At 46.8% G+C, this 19,083-nt stretch overlaps 1 protein-coding gene across 1 annotated transcript in view; it reads right to left on the reverse strand.

Moving 5' to 3' along the window:
• Positions 1–3,064: 3,064 nt before the first annotated feature.
• Positions 3,065–19,083, reverse strand: part of NARS2 (asparaginyl-tRNA synthetase 2, mitochondrial) — a 45,481-nt gene continuing 29,462 nt past the window's right edge. Inside the window, exons 8-15 of the mRNA XM_082219413.1 lie at positions 15,542–15,674; positions 13,902–14,000; positions 13,047–13,084; positions 7,326–7,392; positions 7,081–7,218; positions 5,650–5,747; positions 5,173–5,199; positions 3,065–3,528 (exon numbers count right to left, since the gene is read on the reverse strand). Coding sequence (XP_082075539.1) covers positions 3,384–3,528; positions 5,173–5,199; positions 5,650–5,747; positions 7,081–7,218; positions 7,326–7,392; positions 13,047–13,084; positions 13,902–14,000; positions 15,542–15,674 — 745 coding nt within the window. The 3' untranslated portion in view covers positions 3,065–3,383. The remainder of the gene's footprint in view (positions 3,529–5,172; positions 5,200–5,649; positions 5,748–7,080; positions 7,219–7,325; positions 7,393–13,046; positions 13,085–13,901; positions 14,001–15,541; positions 15,675–19,083) is intronic.

Below are 19,083 nucleotides of genomic sequence, written 5' to 3' on the forward strand. Positions count from 1 at the left end.
TGGACTCAGTCTGACCCTTATGTTTCCCTCCACTTATGGTTCTGATCTATGGGCTACTTTTAAAATGAGGCTGCATTTTAAATTGGTTCCCCCAACCCCCCTATTATGTTTGTACTGTAATTTTACTGGTGTTAGCTTCCCTGAGTCCTGCTCTGGCCAGGGAGGGTGCGGTATAAAATTTATTGTTATTGTTATTACTACTACTACTACTACACTGGTCCTGAAAGACCTACACTGACTCCCAGTATGATTCCGAGCACAATTCAAAGTGTTGGTGCTGACCTTTAGAGCCCTAAATGGCCTCGGCCCAGTAGACCTGAAGGAGCATCTCCACCCCCATCGTTCTGCCTGGACACTGAGGTCCAGCTCCGAGGGCCTTCTGGCGGTTCCCTCAATGCGAGAAGTGAGGTTACAGGGAACCAGGAAGAGGGCCTTCTCGGTGGTGGCGCCTGCCCTGTGTCACCTCCCACCAGATGTCAAGGAAATAAACAACTATCTGACTTTTAGAAGACATCTGAAGGCAGCCCTGTTGAGGGAAGTTTTTAATGACTGACGTTTTGATGTATTTTTAATCTTTTGTTGGAAGCCGCCCAGAGTGGCTGGGGAAACCCAGCCAGATGAGCGTGGTATAAATAATAAATTATTACTATAATATTTTTATTATTGGAGGTTTTTAAGGAGAGGTTGTATGGCGATCTGTCATGTATGATCTAGTTGGGATTCCTGCATTGCAGGAGGTTGGAATAGATGATTCTTGGGTTCCCTTCCAATGACTCTAGTTGGAAAGTCCTGACATACAAAATTATATGATGTGCAGTTAGTTCAGAGGGGTGGGAATCTCAGGTCCAGGGGCTGGATGTGACTCCCTAGGTCTCTCTATCAGGCCCTTGGAAGTCCTCCAGGTTATATGCCCTCCTCCCCAGACCACACTCTCTTCAGCGGCCCTTCTTCACCCCACAAATGCTTTTGTCCAGCTGGCAACTCTGATAATGCCTCTCTGCATTTCCAAACAGAGGAAAGAGGATGCAGAAACTAACCTGCTGTAAAGATGGGGAAAATTACATACAAGCTCCTCCCATATTTTGCTTTAAAGGTAAAGGGACCCCTGACCATTAGGTCCAGTCGTGGCCAACTCTGGGGTTGCGGCGCTCATCTCGCTTTACTGGCCAAGGGAGCCAGCGTACAGCTTCCGGGTCATGTGGCCAGCATGACTAAGCCGCTTCTGGCGAACCAGAGCAGCGCACGGAAACGCCGTTTACCTTCCTGCAGGAGTGGTACCTATTTATCTACTTGCACTTTGACATGCTTTCAAACTGCTAGGTTGGCAGGAGCAGGGACCGAACAACGGGAGCTCACCCCGTTGCGGGGATTTGAACCACCAACCTTCTGATCGTCAAGCCCTAGGCTCTGTGGTTTAACCCACAGCGCCACCCGCGTCCCATATTTTGCCTTACCTTTACCTTTAAGAATGAAGCAGAGGTTTGGGAGAACGACTGGCTCAACCCTTTCTGGTTCTTATCCAATCAGGGTAAGTCATTTCAGTTTATGCAGCAGTTCAGTTTCCCTAACAAATTCCCCCATACAATTCTTGAGATAAGTCAGAGACGCTCTTCCAGGCAACACCGCGACTTTTAGACGGGCGCTGAGCAGCAAAACGGAAGCAGGGCCTTCTCTGCGGTGGTGCTCTGCCGCCGAGCTGGATTCGGAGGAAATTCCTTCTGGCCAAACACTTTTTACCCAAGAAAGCGTATCGCAAATTTTGCAGTGGCGCTTAGGGACTGTGAAGCTCAGCCCTTGCGCAACCTGGACACTCCACATGTTTGCTTATTCTATGGGTAGGCAAACTATGGCCCGGGGGCCGGATCCGGCCCAATCGCCTTCTAAATCTGCCCAGGAAATCAGTGTTTTTACAGGAGTAGAATGTGCCCTTTTATTTAAAAATGCATCTCTGGGTTATTTGCGGGGCATAGGAATTCGTTCCATTCCCCCCCCCCCAAAAAAAAAATATAGTCCGGCCTCCCACAAAGTCTGACAGTGGACCAGCCCCCTGCAGAAAAAGTTTGCTGACCCTTGGTTATTCACTTCAACAATTTATATGCCATTTAACTCTGTTGCCTCTAAGCGGCGTACGGGGAACCCCCCACTTACATATGGTCAGCACATAGATGACTGCAGGCGCATGCGCCGTTTTGGGCACTGAAAGGGGGCAGGAGAGGAACAGACTTGTGAGCGTCCCACTGACGCACGGGGTGGCAAGGAACAGAGCCCCCGCATTAAGGGGCGGGATCCCCCTGTACCATAAAAAGAGAAGAATTAAAGATAAATTCAGCTAAAACTAACTGCAAAACCAGAAGACAAAGAACACTGGTCTTGAAATGCCTGCCGAGATATAAAGCTCTTCGCTAGGCGCCAGAATTATGAGAATTTTGAATTATGGTGCTGGAGGAGACTCTTGAGAGTCCCATGGATTGCAAGAAGATCAAACCGATCCATTCTGAAGGAAATCAGCCCTGAGGGCTCACTGGAAGGGCAGATCCTGAAGCTTAGGCTCCAATACTTTGGCCACCTCATGAGAAGGGAAGACTCCCTGGAAAAGACCCTGATGTTGGGAAAGATGGAGGGCACAAGGAGAAGGGGACGACAGAGGACGAGATGGTTGGACAGTGTTCTCGAAGCTACCAGATGAGTTTGACCAAACTGTGGGAGGCAGTGGAAGACAGGAGTGCCTGGCGTGCTCTGGTCCATGGGGTCACAAAGAGTCGGACACGACTAAACAACAACAGGCGCCAGAAGGGGAACTGGTACAATATCAGCACAGCATTGGACACAGTCCCTGGTGAATATGAGTAGTACGCCCAAAACACAGGGGACCACTAATAGTGGCCACTGACCACAGCCAGCCTAGCAAATGGTCAGGGAAGATGGGAGTCGGAGCCCAACAAATTCTGGAAGGCACCATGTTTGAGGAACGGCTGGCATCTCTCTTGCAACCTTCACAGTGTGTTGCTTCTTATTCCTGGTTGAGAGTTTCACGGTCCGCCCAAACGCTTCTCGCAGATGAACAGACACTTGGTGAAAGTTTAATTTTGTTCGTTCTAGTTATGGCCAAAGACAAGACAATTGTTCTCTTCCCTCCCCGAAAACAGTCAGTGAGTCCTACAATGCAAAGTGCTCTGCGGATTTAAAAACAATGCAATAACACAAAACTATCCTCAGTTTCAAATGTCTTCGGTGTGAAGTTTCCCATAGTATTATCCAATGCTAAAAAAGGGGATGGGGAGAGCGTTGTCTCTATATTTTTCCAGACAACACTGCAGTTTTGTCGTCAGGGCAGCAGGGCACAGATTTGTAAAAACGAGCGATGCCGGCAACTTCGGGAAAGGCTACAAAACGCACGAGTGCGAAAACCGTGGGAAGGGGATGACGTCTTTGATGTTCTCAACACCCAAGATGCAGCGGAGGTAGCGCTCAAATCCCATTCCAAATCCACCATGAGGGGTTGATCCGAATCGACGCAGGTCTATGTACCTGGAATGCAAGGTGGCAGATCAGTTATGTTTACCAATACTTGGTTTGAACCAACAGATCTCTATTTAGGTCCCAGGAACTGAGGAAGTTGTCTTATTTAGAGTCAGAGAATTGGTCCGTCTAGCTCAGCACTGTTTGCCCTGACCGGGAGCTGCTCTCCGGCGTTGCCTCCCAGTCATACCTGGAGATGTTAGAAATTGAGCTCATGGTTGTCTACACTGACTGACAGCAGCTGTTTGGGGTTTCAGGTAGCGGAGAGTTCCCAGCCCTGTCTGGAGATGTCAAATACAGTTACTGACAAAGACAAGCAACCACTTTCCCCCTCTGAAATCGTTCCAAAGGTTTGTTTCTGCCCAACTTACATACTTTAAGAAAGATGTAGAATGGTAAAGGTAAAGGACCCCTGAACAGTGAAGTCCAGTCAAAGGCGACTATGGGATTGTGGCGCTCATCTCGCTTTCAGGCAAAGGGAGCTGGCGTTTGTCCACAGACAGCTTTCCGGGTCATGTGGCCAGCAGGACTAAACCGCTTCTGGTGCAACAGGACACCATGATGGAAGCCAGAGCGCACAGAAACGCTGTTTACCTTCCTGTCGCAGTGGTACCTATTTATCGAACTGCTAGGTAGGCAGGAGCTGGGACAAAGCAATGGGAGCTCACCCCGTCGTGGGGATTTGAACCACCGACCTTCTGATCGGCAAGCGCAAGAGGCTCAGTTGTTTAGACCACAGCGCCACCCATCGAGGGAGAATGACAGCTCTGTCACTCACTTTGTCAGGCAGGTCAGGGGGTGCCAGGGGGAGGAACGCAGAAGAACATCATTCAACAGTGGAACAGTCTCCATCGGGAGGTTGTGGACTCTATTTCCTTGGAGGTTTTTAATAAGCAGAGGTTGGATGCTTTAGTTGAGATTCCTACATTTCAGGGGGTTAGACTAGAGGACCCTCAGAGACCCTTCCAATTTTACAGTTCTATGGTCCTATGTCCCAACTGATGCATTTAGCAGGTGTGATGGGCCATTGCAAATCTGTGCTCCACCACAAGACTGGAAAAGGATTTGTTCTTCCCTCCAGCAGTTGGTGGGGACGCGGGTGGCGCTGTGGTCTAAACTACAGAGCCTAGGACATGCCGATCAGAAGGTTGGCAGTTCGAATCCCAGTGATGGGGTGAGCTTCTGTTGCTCAATCCCAGCTCCTGCAGTTTGAAAGCACGTCAAAGTGCAAGTAGATAAATAGGTACAATTCCAGCGGGAAGGTAAACAGCGTTTCCATGCACTGCTCTGGTTCGCCAGAAGCGGCTTGGTCATGCTGGCCACATGACCTGGAAGCTGTCTGCGGACAAACGCTGGCTCCCTCGGCCTTTGGACGAGATGAGCGCGCAACCCCAGAGTCGTCTGCGACTGGACCTAATGGTCAGAGGTCCCTTTACCTTTTTACCAGCAGTTGGTGGTTGCAAAGGTTTGGAATCATGGAACTGCAGTATAAGAAGGGACCCCAAGGGTCATCCAGCCCACCCCCTGCAATGCAGGAATCACAGCTCAAAAACCTCACGACAGGTGTGCCACCCAAAGGAGGAGGATCGGATCCACCTGGGCAACGCTATGAACACAGCCGTAGACCAACAAACAACACATGGCCGTCCTTACCATTGGTAGGTGTCTTCAAGCCCCAGCCTGTGGAACCAAGGGGAAAACATCATGAAAGCAACCTACAAAAGGCCTTATATTATGGAAAACTGCTTTTGTGAAAATGTGCGTAAAAAAAAAACGATAGTGGACACAGGAGATTTTCATAGGTGGGCGTTAAGATGAATAGAAAAGCAGGCACTTAAGACAACAAGGTGATGCACGGCTGTGAATTTCTGTCCCCTCCCCAGCCCAAACACATTTGCGAGAAAGGGGCTCCAACAGTATTATTATTATTTTTTTGCATTTCTGCGTATTGGACAGATTGCACCAACGAGCCTGGCATGTCAAGGAACGCATCCCCTAAGAAGCATCTGTTCTGTCTGAACAAGCGGCCGGCCTCTCCCCTTTAATCGCTGGCGTCCTCAACAGACCCTCCTTGACCAACTGTCCAACAGCTCCCCACAGTAAGCCAGAAGCAGAAATCCTCTCCCTGACCTCTGTAGGCGGGACTGTAGGAAATCAGGTCGGTCTTCCCTCAGGCTGCCTCCGCAAAGTTCCCCGACTGCTGGGACAAGGAGGTCAACTGCCGACACCTTGAAAGGAAAGGGGAATAAAGGAATAAATCTCTCTCTGAATCGCATATCTAAGATGGCGTTAGCCAGTGCGTATTTTTTTTTAAATGATATTTATTAATATTTCACAAACAATAAAAACAAATTCCAACAAATTCCAACATTCAAACTACAAAAGCAAAACAAATAAAAGATACACAGTAGAAAAACAGTTGATAGAAGAAAGAATAAAAAATAAAGAATAAAGAATAAGAACAAAGAGAAAAGCCAAAAATCAAAACTGAAAAATAGATTAATATTTTCAAATCTTATACTTTCTTCACTAGTTTCTTGACCTCCTCACACCTCCCATTTTGTATTCCAGTTCAAATATTAAATTCAGCAAATCCTTACCCTCTAACATTCATCCTTACTCCATATGTTAACCTATTATTATAAATATCCATTTCCAATTATCAATCCCTATTTACATTTTCTTAAGCATCTCTTTACCAGTACCACTTATTTTCACTCAAACGTTAGCCAGTGCGTATTTTAATGCCGAAACAGGACCATTTTATTGTGCTTTTTAATTATGGGTGTTTAAGTTTTAAAGTCATGCAATCAGGTTTTGTACGCTGTAAATCACTGACAAACCCAGTTTGTCTTTGTGTATGTATGATTATGTATGCACATATAATTAATCACTTGCATTAGTTTATACAAAAAAAAAGTCTCAAAGTGACTTAGCAACAAGATTAAAATGCAAAACAGGTGAAATCAATTAAAAGCCAATTAAAGCAAAACAAAACCCAACGGCAGCGAACAATGTGAATTCCTAAAATGCTCACCCTTCGCATTGAATTGCTGGATAAATCCTGTTCCACCCTACTAAAGTATGACAATGTGGTGCTGTTTGGATGCTGCTGACAGCTCCCATCACCCCTGACCTCTGGCCGTGCTGGCAAAGGCTGATGGGAGTTGGAGTCCAAACACTGACTACCCCTGGCCTAAGTAGAAAGCAGGGATACTAAATCACAGTAATTACACAGCAAACAGAAGCTTTGGGAGTTCTGCGTGGTGCCCTAGGCAATGCTTTCCTTTCCTGGGAGATCATGGGTTGCAGCCAATGTTAGTCCTACTCAGAGTAGACCCACTGGGATTAATGGACATGACCAATTTAGGTACATTTGTTTCAGCGGGTCTGTTTCGAGTTGGGCACTGTATTAATCCTCACCCACCACACACAAGATTAGGGGCATCAGAAAGAAGAGCTGGACTGCTTCATTCCAGAAACTATATGAAGAAAGCAAGATGCAAAAGGGCAATATCCTGCACTGCCTAGGCCCTAGGCATTTTGACTTGGAACTCTTACCGTATGTTGGGGTCCATCTTCGTTGTCCCGCATATAGAACGGCTTCAGGTCATAGGGATAGTTGAACACAAATACGGGAATCTCGCCACAGTGTTGGACCAGGTATCGCTCATGCTCAGTCTGAAGATCACGACCCCACTGAAAAAAAAAGTGGAAAACAAAAATATTAATACTCAGGCCTCGGTATTCATTTAGTTTTTCGAAGAAACCCTCCCTCACAGACACACACACGCGGCAACACTCACCTCTGGTTTGTAAACGAATTCTTGGTGAGCTCGCTTTAAAACCTCTATCGCTTCCGTGTAGGACATCCTAGAAGATGGGAGAGGACCTGTTAAGAACTTGAGCAGATTTATTCTGGGCGCATATTTATTTGCAGTCTGCCTTTTAGGACAGGGGAATTCCTTGCTACAAGGTGACACCTGAGGCTCAGGTGGCCTCAGTGGCCCGGAGTGCCTTCCATCAGCTTCGGCTGGGGGCCCAGCTGCGCCCCACCTGGACAGGGATAGCCTAACTACTGCTGTCTATGCTCTGGTAACCTCAAGGTTAGATTACGGCAATGCGTTATATGTGGGGCTGCCTCTGAAGATGGTTCGGAAACTCCAGCTGGTGCAGAATTCAGCGGCCAGCTTGCTCAACAGAGCAAGGCGGTTTGAGCATATTACACCGATCCTGGTTCGACTGCACTGGCTACCAATTAGTTTCCAGGCCCTATTCAAAGTGCTGGTTTTGACCTATAAAGCCTTAAATGGCTCAGGACCATAATACCTCAAGGACTCTATCTTTCCATATGAAACCTACCCAGACCCTGAGATCATCTTGAGGCCCTCATTTGTGTGCCACCTCCTTGAGAGGTCTGGAGGGTGGCAACACGAGAACAGGGCCTTCTCTGCAGTGGCTCCCCATCTATAGAATCCTCTCCCCTGTGAAGTTTGCCTGGTGCCTTCATTATACACCTTTAGGCACCAGGCAAAAATGTTCCTTTTTAACCGGGCCTTTGGTTGATCCAACTTACATCCTATGCCCTTTTAAAATGTGGTTTTTTTTATGTGGTTGGGGGCTATTTGGTTGTTGTTTTTATTTTTATTAGGTATTTTGTGGTTTTATATTTTCATTTTATTCAGTGAACCGCCCCCGAGACCCCTGGGTATGGGGCGGTATATAAATTCAATCAATCAATCAATCAATCAACTTTACTCTTTACCCAGGCCTTTGGCCATTAAATAGTCCATTGCTTGTGAAAATGTGTTTGTGGGGGGGATTGTTATTATGATGATTAAGCACTGTATTATGTTTTTATTGTTATGCTGTGTAAATTATGTTTTATTGTTGTACACTGCCCAATAATAATAATAATAATAATAATAGGGGTGGGGCATGCTACTTTCTGTGCTGTTTGAAAGCAAGGCTGTTTAAAAGCCCTTTTGCAAACAGCTCCACACTGCTCTCTGAACCTCTGGTTGCAAAAGTGATTTCAAACAGCTCAGACAGTGCTCCCCACCTGCCAAATTTGGCCCATCAGGGGTGGGGAGATAAAAGACCTGGCCTGCTGGTGAGAAAAGGTTCCCACACCCCTGTTTCGGAACAGGTAATCCCCTAACATGCTCATTTGGGGAGGCAACACAGCTCAGTGACCTTACGCGCAGAAGTTCAAAGGTTCCATCTTCGGCAACTTTAATTAAAATGAGCAAGAAACAGGGAATGGGAAAAAAAAACCTCCCTCTTAAGACCTCGAGGAGCTGCTTTTGGTCAGAATAGGGAATGCTGCACTAGTAATAATAATATAATTTATTAGTTATACCCCGCCCATCTGGCTGAGTTTCCCCAGCCACTCTGGGCGGCTCCCAATCGAGTGTTAAAAACAATACAGCATTAAATATTAAAAACTTCCCTAAACAGGGCTGCCTTCAGATGTCTTTTAAAAATAAGATAGCTGCTTATTTCCTTGACATCGGATGGGAGTGCGTTCCACAGGGCGGGCACCACCACCGAGAAGGCCCTCTGTCTGGTTCCCTGTAACCTCACTTCTCGCAGGGAGGGAACCGCCAGAAAGCCCTTGGAGCTGGACCTCAGTGTCCAGGCTGGAAGATGGGGGTGGAGACGCTCCTTCAGGTATACAGGACCGAGACCGTTTAGGGTCTCGACAAGAAAGGAGTATAGATCATTGGAAGAGCAGCTGCTTTTCCAGCTTTATTTCTGAGGAGATTTCACCCCTCCCATATCCAAGAATCTCCTGAGGAGTTTGCTCATTCTCCAGAGAGGAGGAGGCGTGTTCTGCTCTCTACTTATTCTGCTCCAGCCCCGAGTCAGTCAGTCAGTCAGTCAGTCAGTGTCGGGGAGAGAGAGAGACTGAGTGTTAAAGATCGTGTGTAGAGATAAGGTTGCTGCTAAGGGCAGCTGCAGACACTCAGTGCAGTGCAGCATTCATTTATGCTTAGGCTCATTAAGCTCTGTAAAGTGGTGCCCCGCAATACGAATGCCTTGCAAGATGGAAATCCCGCTAGACGAAAGGGTTTTCCATTTTGGAGGTGCTTCGCAAAACGAATTTCCTATGGGCTTGCTTCGCAGGACGACAATGTCTTGCGAGTTCCTGCTGGTTCCCCCCCCCTTTTTCTAAGCCGCTAAGCCGCTTATCAGCTGATCCGATCAGCAGATAAGCCGCTAATAGCGCTAATCCGTCAATGGGCTTGCTTCGCAAGATGAAAAAACCGCTAGACGAAGAGAATCACAGAACGGATTCTTTTCGTCTTGCGAGGCACCACTGTATATAGTTTGTATAGTTGTAGATAGAATAAAAGAAGATATTCTACAGAGCTGCTCTCCGAGTTGTTTATATACTCTGCTATACTCTGCTGTGCGACGACTGTCTACTTGTGGGAGTGAATCTGGTGGTCACAACTCTAAGCTGTGAGTCCACAGCACTTTGACCTGGTCCTGTGCAGAAGGTGGTCTCTGGAAGTGCTACCCATCTCGCCTAGCCCAGTCGGGGCTGAAGTGGATGAGTCCAGTTAGTGGCACTGGCTCAAGGGCGATGATGACAATTCCATCGTCATCATCATGCAGAAGGTCCCAGCTTCATTCCGCAGTGGCACCTCCTAGTAGCTAAGTGGACTAGGATTTCTTGACAGCTAACAGCAGTGAATGTTAAATTCTGCCGCCATGGGAAGACTGTAGCATTGCTCCGCGGGAAGCCACAAACAGGCAGTTTGGAAAAGGGAAAAACCCACAGCTGACTGAGCCAAATACGACACACTTAAAATGAAAGCAGCATGGTCTGCGGGCTTGATGTCACAGCCAGAGAACATTTCAGGCTGGAGGAACGATTACCGTTCGTTTCTGCGCTTGCCGCCACAGAGAATGTGTCTCTTACAGCTTATGACATAATCCATGCAAGGGCTTATGATGAATGCCTGGCGGCTTTTTAATTAATTTATTTTTTAAAAAAGAAAAATCACTCGGGGGAGACAATTTCAACTGGAAAACTGATGGGAGAGTTGGTGGCACTTAAACTGCCCCCCGGCTGCTATTTCTCTGCTCTAAATCATCCCATTCTGAGGCAGAAAGAAAATAAATAAAATTCCTTCCAGTAGCACCTTAGAAACCAACTAAGTTTGTTATTGGTATGAGCTTTCGTATGCATGCACACTTCTTCAGATACAGTGGTACCTCGGGTTAAGAACTTACATTCGTTCTGGAGGTCCGTTCTTAACCTGAAACTGTTCTTAACCTGAAGTACCACTTTAGCTAATGGGGCCTTCCACTGCCACCGCCACACAATTTCTGTTCTCATCCTGAAGCAAAGTTCTTAACCCGAGGTACTATTTCTGGGTTATTGGAGTCTGTAACCTGAAGTGTCTGTAACCCGAGGTACCACTGTTCACTGAAACAGAAGTCACCAGACCCTTCTATATAGTGAGAGGATGCGAACCAGTACAGTGGACGCTCGGGTTGCAAACGTGATCCGTGCGGGATGCGTGTTCGCAACCTGCGCCTGCGCGGGTTGTGATTCAGCGCTTATGCGCATGCTCAACAGCCGAAACCTGGAAGTAACCCATTCCAGTACTTCCGGGTTTCGGCAGTTTGAAACCCGAAAAAACGCAGCTGGAAGCAGACACAACATGAGATATGACTCTTAATACCCTATACCAGTCATACGCTATATATAAGGGTCTGGTGACTGCTGTTTCAGTGTATCTGAAGCAGTGTGCATGCACACGAAAGCGCATACTACTACTACTACTACTAATAATAATAATAATAATTTATTATTTATACCCCGCCCATCTGGCTGGGTTTCCCCAGCCACTCTGGGAGGCTTCCAAAAGAATATTAAAATACTGTGATACATCAAACATTAAAAGCTTCCCTAAACAGGGCTGCCTTCAGATGTCTTCTAAAAGTCTGGTAGTTGTTGTTCTCTTTGACATCTGGTGGGAGGGCGTTCCACAGGGAGGGCGCCACTACCAAGAAGGCCCTCTGCCTGGTTCCCTGTAACTTGGCTTCTCGCAATGAGGGAACCGCCAGAAGGCCCTTGGAGCTGGACCTCAGCGTCCGGGCAGAATGATGGGGGTGGAGACGCTCCTTCAGGCATACTGGACCAAGGCCGTTTAGGGCTTTAAAGGTCAGCACCAACACTTTGAATTGTGCTCGGAAACGTACTGGGAGCCAACCTTAGTTGGTCTCTGAGGTGCTACTGGAAAGAATTTTTTTATTTTGTTTCGACTACAGCAGACCAACACGGCCACCTACCTGTAACTAGAATTCTGAGGCAGGTTTGTCTTGAGGGAAAAGTCTAGGGGTGTTGTGCATCCACCCCAGTAATGGCAGGAGGATTAATAGTTTTTATTTTATTTATTAAATTTGCACGCCGCCCTTCATCCGAAGATCACAGGGTGGTCCACAACATCAACGTGAAAACTCAAAAAACATAATAGAACGAAAGCAAAATAACAACCCCACTGCCACAAAAAAACCAACAGAAGGGCCACAGAATGTTGATTGGCCAAATGCCTGGTTGAAGAGAAACGCCTAAAGATATGCAATGAAGGTAACCAGCTGATGCTCCTTTGGGAGAGGCTTCCACAAACGGGGAGCCACCACAGAAAAGGCCTGTTCCTTATCTTGTTGTCCTCTAGACCTCTCAAGGGGGAAGCTGTGGGTTGTGGGGCTGCATGCGCTGCCCATGTCTCCATGTGTTCAGTGAGCATGAGAAAGGCTGGATACCTACAGGTGAAACTCGAAAAATTAGACTATCGTGGAAAAGTTCGTTTATTTCAGTAATTCAACTTAAAAGGTGAAACTAATAAACAGTGGTACCTCAGGTTACAGACGCTTCAGGTTACAGACTCCGCTCACCCAGAAAAAGTACCTCGGGTTAAAAACTTTGCTTCAGGATGAGAACAGAAATTGTGCATCAGCAGCGCGGCAGCAGTGGGAGGCTAAAATGGTGCTTCAGGTTAAGAACAGTTTCAGGTTAAGAACAGACCTCCAGAACGAATTAAGTTCTTAACCCGAGGTACCATTATATGAGATAGACTCATGACATGCAAAGCGAGATATGTCATGCCTTTATTTGTTATAATTGTGATGATTATGGCGTACAGCTGATGAAAACCCCAAATTAACAATCTCAGAAAATCAGAACATTAAATGAAATTGGCAAAACAAGGATTGCACTTTTCCACGATATTCTAATTTTTCGAGTTTCACCTGTATGTATGCTTATACAGAGCTCTACCATGTGATGACACCCCCCCAGGAATAGCATAGAAACTCTCAGCACACTTAAAAAACTACAATTCCCAGCATTCTTTGGGGGAATCCTGGCAGCTTAAAGCGACATGCCACTGCTTGAAATGTACCGTGCCGGAGAGACCCCGCCATTCATTGCGATATAACGCAAAAAAGCTGGGAAACTTCAGCCGTAGCCGACAACAAACAAGAACGCCGATGTATTTTTTGCTTACGTTATGAACCGGTTCTTCAGCATCCGTTCCACCTTTGCCTTCGGGAGAGGAAGAAACAATTCACAATGGCTACCAGAAGAAGAGTTCAGAAACCACCACCAAGTTCACATTTGCGTTTTTCGGAAAGGATTTCAGAACGGAACCGAGGATTTGCACATCTAATCTAAGCGGGAGATCGGTTTCCATTTCTGGCCTTACCGAAACCAAAGTCAAGACTACCCGGGTTTTTTGTTCCACAGGAAAAGCTGAGTTGTGCTGTTTCAAGCAACGCACAAGGCGAGGACGGTGGCTTTGTTTTGAATTGGGATGGTCTACTGGCTTTATGAAGGAGCTAGGCAGAGAACCCACAGTAAAACGATCTGGGCCGGGTCGTTACCTGGTCCATCCAATCCAATAATAATAATAATAATAATAATAATAATAATAATAATAATAATAAATTATTTAGACCCTGCCCTTCTGGCTGGGCCTCCCCAGCCACTCTGGGTGGCTCCCAACAGAATATTAAAAACACAATCAAACATTAAAAATTTCCCTAAACAGGGCTGCCTGCAGATGTCTTCTAAAAGTCAGATCATTGTTTGTTTCCTTGACATCGGATGGGAGGGCAGGCGCCACCACCAAGAAGGCCCTCTGCCTGGTTCCCTGTAACCTCACTTCTCGCAGAGAGGGAACCGCCAGAAGGCCCTGGGCGCTGGATCTCCGTGTTCGGGCTGAATGATGGGGGTGGAGACGCTCCTTCAGGCACATCGGAAGTCCACAACCAAGACATGAAAGCCATAACAGAACCTAAGAGGTTTGCTTTAGTCACCATGTCTCTCTTTTAAGGTAACAGAAATCTTTTCTTTCCCTTACCTCTTGACCAGGAGCTACGTGTTTATGAAAAAGCTCAACATCACGGGGGCAACTGGACAGAACTGTGTCGGTCACTTTCTTGAAAAGGTCCTCCATAGCCTAAGGAAAAGTGAGGGAGCCGTAGATACACAGAGTACATGAAAGAATGCAATACTTAAATTTATTCCATTCTTTGGGTGGCTTAAACTCTCCACATACGGACGCAACATTACACCATGGCTCATCAAAACATGAACATTCCTAGCTGGACGAGTTTGGCAGCTTTTTGGTTTTCCTTAACCACAGTTTATCACCTTGCCTGGAGTGAGAAAACTGTTTTAGCGTTTGGTATTTTTAGCTATGTTTTTGTATTCAATTTTACTGGCTTAAGAGCGATTATTAAAAGAAACATTTGTTTAAAAAATACAGCCGTTCACAAGAGAAGGTGGCAAAGAAGGTGGCCTCTTCTGAACTCCAGCTCACCCAGAGAGTGGAAAAAACTAATTTTGTGCTTCACGCCACCCACTTTTTCCCCCCAAGAAAGAGAAAGTCGTTTCTTCTGCACACTGTGGGAACTTTAAAACTGTTAGTTCATGGCGAAGAGGTGGGGGCACGAAAGCCAAGACCGTGTTTTCCTTTCCTTGAAAGAGGAAGTGCTCTAATGCGTCACAGAGCTTCTGCCAGAGTAAAACCTACACAGCAGGTCATTTCAACAGAGTCTTTCTACTGCTGTTTGAAGCCACTTTTTTCTCTTTTTTTAAAAGGAAATTGTGGTGATGATATATTTATTTATACCCAGCATTTTCCCCTTAAAGCAATGGTTCCCAGTTAGCTAATTACGGAGGAGCCCTTTTTTTCTCTCTCCAAAAGCCAAGTCACGGACTCCCTACTTTTGAAAATTTTGGCAACTCTGTTAGTTACTTCTGCAAAGCAATTTTTGGAACAAAACGTGGGGTAGCCCCTAATAAGCAAATGATTTTAGGCATACTAAAAAACAGACCATAAAATTTGTTATTATTGTTGTTTAGTCGTTTCCGACTCTTCGTGACCCCATGGACCAGAGCACGCCAGGTACTCCTGTCTTCTACTGCCTCCCGCAGTTTGGTCAGACTCATGCTGGTAGCTTCGAGAACACCATCCAACCATCTTGTCCTCTGTCGTCCCCTTCTCCTTGTGCCCTCCATCTATATTATCGCCCGGCACAGGGGCATCAGGGCAGCTTTAAAAAAAAGTGGCCCATGCTGGCTGCTTTGGGAGAAATAGCGCTGAACTCTTTTCACGGGACACACAAAGAATGTAATAAAACACTTAGCAGGACGGAAAAAAACATCACCTGTTGTACGATTGTCAGTAAGTTTGTGGAAGGTAGCCGGAAGTGGAAGATCTGATGGTTCGTTCATTCAGATTTCCGGTCAATCCCTTTTAAGGCAGCTGTGGGTCTCTGGGTGTTGCTGAACTACAACTCCCATCATCCTTGACCATTGGCCACACTTGCTGGGGCTGATGGGAGTTGTAGTTCCTCAAAAGAGACAAAGATTCCCCCACGACTGCTGCAAAGGTAGGACAGGCAGCAGGTTTGAAACCACACATAAAATACCAGTTTGTTTTGTTTTGTTTTGAAAGAGCTCCGTTTTCCACGCTCCCCATAACTCACGCCATACCTGCATGATATCCTGAAGGCTTTCGGCAAAAGACAGCTCTGCTTCCACCATGTAAAACTCTGCCAAGTGCCTCCGGCTTTGAGAATCGTCAGCCCGGAAGGTCGGACCGAACGTGTACACCTTGGAAAATGCCCTGCAACGAGACGGTGGGAAGGTCGCGCCCACAAAACACACAGGCTGTGATCAGCACCTACTGGCTAGAGCCTGTGACGTCACCAATACGCTTCCCTCCCAGAATCCCTGGATCACATTTTCATAAATAAGCATTTTCTCTGTTTGGGATCCCACAACTGAATCGGAAGACGCTGTCTTATATCTCAGTTCTGACCACATGCCCGATTCACCCAATACTTTCTACTGTTCAAGGATGATACAGGTCAATGAGAAGCAGATTGTTTTGGGAGGGGGGGGACATGCAGGGGGCGGGAAGAGATAGGAGAGACTCCACTGGGCAACTGGACATCTGCTCATGTTATGCTGGATCTCACCCAAAGAGAGTCACACGTTCGGGGGGGGCGTGCCCCGTTTTGCTGCTTGAGGTAAAATGGGACGTTCCACCTCTACCTCCAGTGCCAATTTCTGACGAGATCTTGTGTGCGCTCCCTGCAAGATCTCACACAATTTTGGTGAGATCTTGCCAGAAATTGGGGGGTGGGGGCGCCTTCTTGCGACTTCCGCCACCTAAGGCAGTGGCATCACCTTACCCAATGGCTGCGCCGGCCTTCCAAATATTCAAAAATGTATGTGCTCTCGGCCCCAGGTGCCCCAAGCTGCTCATGGGGGCCATTTAAAAGGTAACGGGACCCATGACCATTAGGTCCAGTCAAGGATGACTCTGGGGTTATGGCGCTCATCTCGCTTTATTGGCCGAGGGAGTACAGCTTCCGGGTCATGTGGCCAGAATGATTAAGCCGCTTCTGGCGAACCAGAGCAGCGCACGGAAACGCCGTTTACCTTCCCACTGGAGCAGTACCTATTTATCTACTTGCACTGGCATGCTTTCGAACTGCTAGGTTGGCAGGAGCAGGGACCGAGCAATGGGAGCTCCCCCCGTCACAGGGATATGAACCGCGAACCTTCCAATCGGCAAGCCCAAGAGGCTCAGTGGTTTAGACCACAGCACCACCCGTGTCCCCCCTTAGCTAATTTACTTGGTGTTAAATACCACCTATATATTATTTTCATTTAAAACTTCCTTCAGTGTGTAACATGCAGTAAATTTTAAATCTTTTTTCTATAGTTTTTCCCAGGTTCCTTAGGTGTGTTCTCTTTCTCTCTTTGCTTTTGTTTTTAGTTAGATTAGTTTCTCTTATTTTATCATGTTATGAAAAAGCTTTAATAAAATCTCATTTATTATATTTTTAAAAAGTATGCACAAGATGAAAGCGGTCGTAAATTCACATTCTGAGCAATTGACTGCCTTCCCCCAGGGAGCTGACGTTTGGAAGCTGCTCGTGGGGGTCATTTAGGGGAGCACAATTAGTGGTCCCCCCCACCATGGGGAAGAAGCAGGAATAATTTCAACAAAGAGCTGTGCTTTCAGTGTACAGCAGAACCTCTACTTACGAACGCCTCTACTTGGGCCCGATCTAAGCTGCAGCCACAGCAAACCCAGAAGTAAATACCAGGTTTGCCGCGGTTCGTGTATGTGCAGCAGCAGCTTCTGCCGTTTGCGCACGCGCAGAAGCGCACTGCCGCTGAATGCACCTGTGCACAACAGCGCTTCTACCAGCAACCCAGATTGACCTCAAGAACTGATTATGTCCATAAGTAGAGTTGAGGTTCCACTGTACTGGGCTCAACTCTATCCCCCCCCCCCCCATTAGAAATTAGGCAGGCCGTGTTTGTGCTAAGTTTTAGACTCTGGGTTAGAATGGCTTAACATCAGGAAGTCTTGGTGCCATAAACGCTGCTCTAGCGTTTTATCCTTCCATGTTCAGATCTATGGTTAAATTCTGTATACAGTGGTACCTCAGGTTACATACGCTTCAGGTTACATACTCTGCTAACCCAGAAATAGTGCTTCAGGTTAAGAACTTTGATTCAGGTTGAGAACAGAAATCATGCTCCGGCGGCACGGCAGCAGCGGGAGGCCCCATTAGCTAAAGTGGTGCTTCAGGTTAAGAACCATTTCAGGTTAAGTACGGACCTCCGGAACGAATTAAGTACTTAACCCGAGGTACCACTGTACTGCACGTTTGAATTTCTGCAAGCCACCTGCTGACACAAGAAGAGAATGGTGGATCAGGCCTATGGCCCATCTAATCTTAACGTTTTGACTGAAATTATTTCAGTCATAAAGAAACAGTCCTGTCCTATGGAGAGGCAGAGTTGAAGTTTTGCTCCAACTTCTGCACAACAGCCTTGCAGAGAGGGACATCAGAAAAGCATGATGGTTGTGCAACACACCAAAGCCCATCTATAGTCCAGCATCCTGTTCTCAGGGCGGCTGATCAGATCCCTGAGTGGGAAACAGGCAAGCAGGATTCGTGCAAAGGACCCCTCTCCCCTCCTATGGTGGTACCTTGGTTCTCAAACGCCTTGGTACTCAAACAACTTGGAACCCAAACACTGCAATGTGTTCCGCTTTGCAAACTGTTTTCGGAAGCCGAACGTGCTCCATTTTGAGTGTCACGCTTCCGATTTGAGTGCCACACTTCTGATTTGAGTGTTACGCTGAAGTCTGTCTGTTTTTGCTATTTATTTCACGTTTTTGTGGCTCTTTTTTGTTTGTTTTTGTGACTGTGTGGAACCCAGTTCAGCTCCTGATTGATTGATTGATTGTGCGACTTCAGTACCTTGTTTATTGCTTTCATTTTATGGACCAACGGTCTCGTTAAGATAGTAAAATTCGTGTTAAATTGCTGTTTTAGGGGTTGTTTTTAGAAGTCTGCGACGGATTGATCCATTTTGCATTACTTTCTACGGGAAAGCGCACCTTGGTTTTGGAACGCTTCGGTTTTGGAACGGGCTTCTGGAACGGATTAAGTCTGAGAACCAAGGTGCCGCTGTACTTAAAAAACATTCCTGCCTCAACTGTGGCGCCAGAGCACTGCCATCGCAGCTGGCAGCCATCTTTATCCCTCTCCTCTACGGATTTGTCTAATCTTCCTGAAGGAGAAAATCACGCCTCAAACATGGGTTCAGTGTTGTTTTTTTGTCCTGATGTCAAGACTTCTCCCCCTAACTTCCTCCACAAGATGGAACGGAGGACAAGGAATAAAGAACAGGGGTTGGCAAAACTGCATATGCGTTGCCCGCCAAATCTGTCCCCCCAAGCTATCCTGGCACAGATTTCTGAGGTAACCCTGCAATAATCCACACTGCATTGTTGCAGGATTAGCTCCCAGCCCCTGCTTTGTAAACACCAATGAAAGATTTCCGCATCTGTGTATTTTGCAGATAAGAAAATTCAGCGAAGATCTGCAGGGTTTGTGCACGCAAGACGCAAGGAGCATCTCGTACAAAGCGGTTTTTCAGGGGCAGAAAAACCTCCGCCTGCCCCCCCCCCAAACGAGCTTCCCCTCTTATTTCCAATCACC

Source organism: Podarcis vaucheri, assembly GCF_965113315.1.
Source record: "Podarcis vaucheri genome assembly, chromosome: 4".
Classification (NCBI taxonomy): Eukaryota; Metazoa; Chordata; class Lepidosauria; order Squamata; family Lacertidae; genus Podarcis; species Podarcis vaucheri.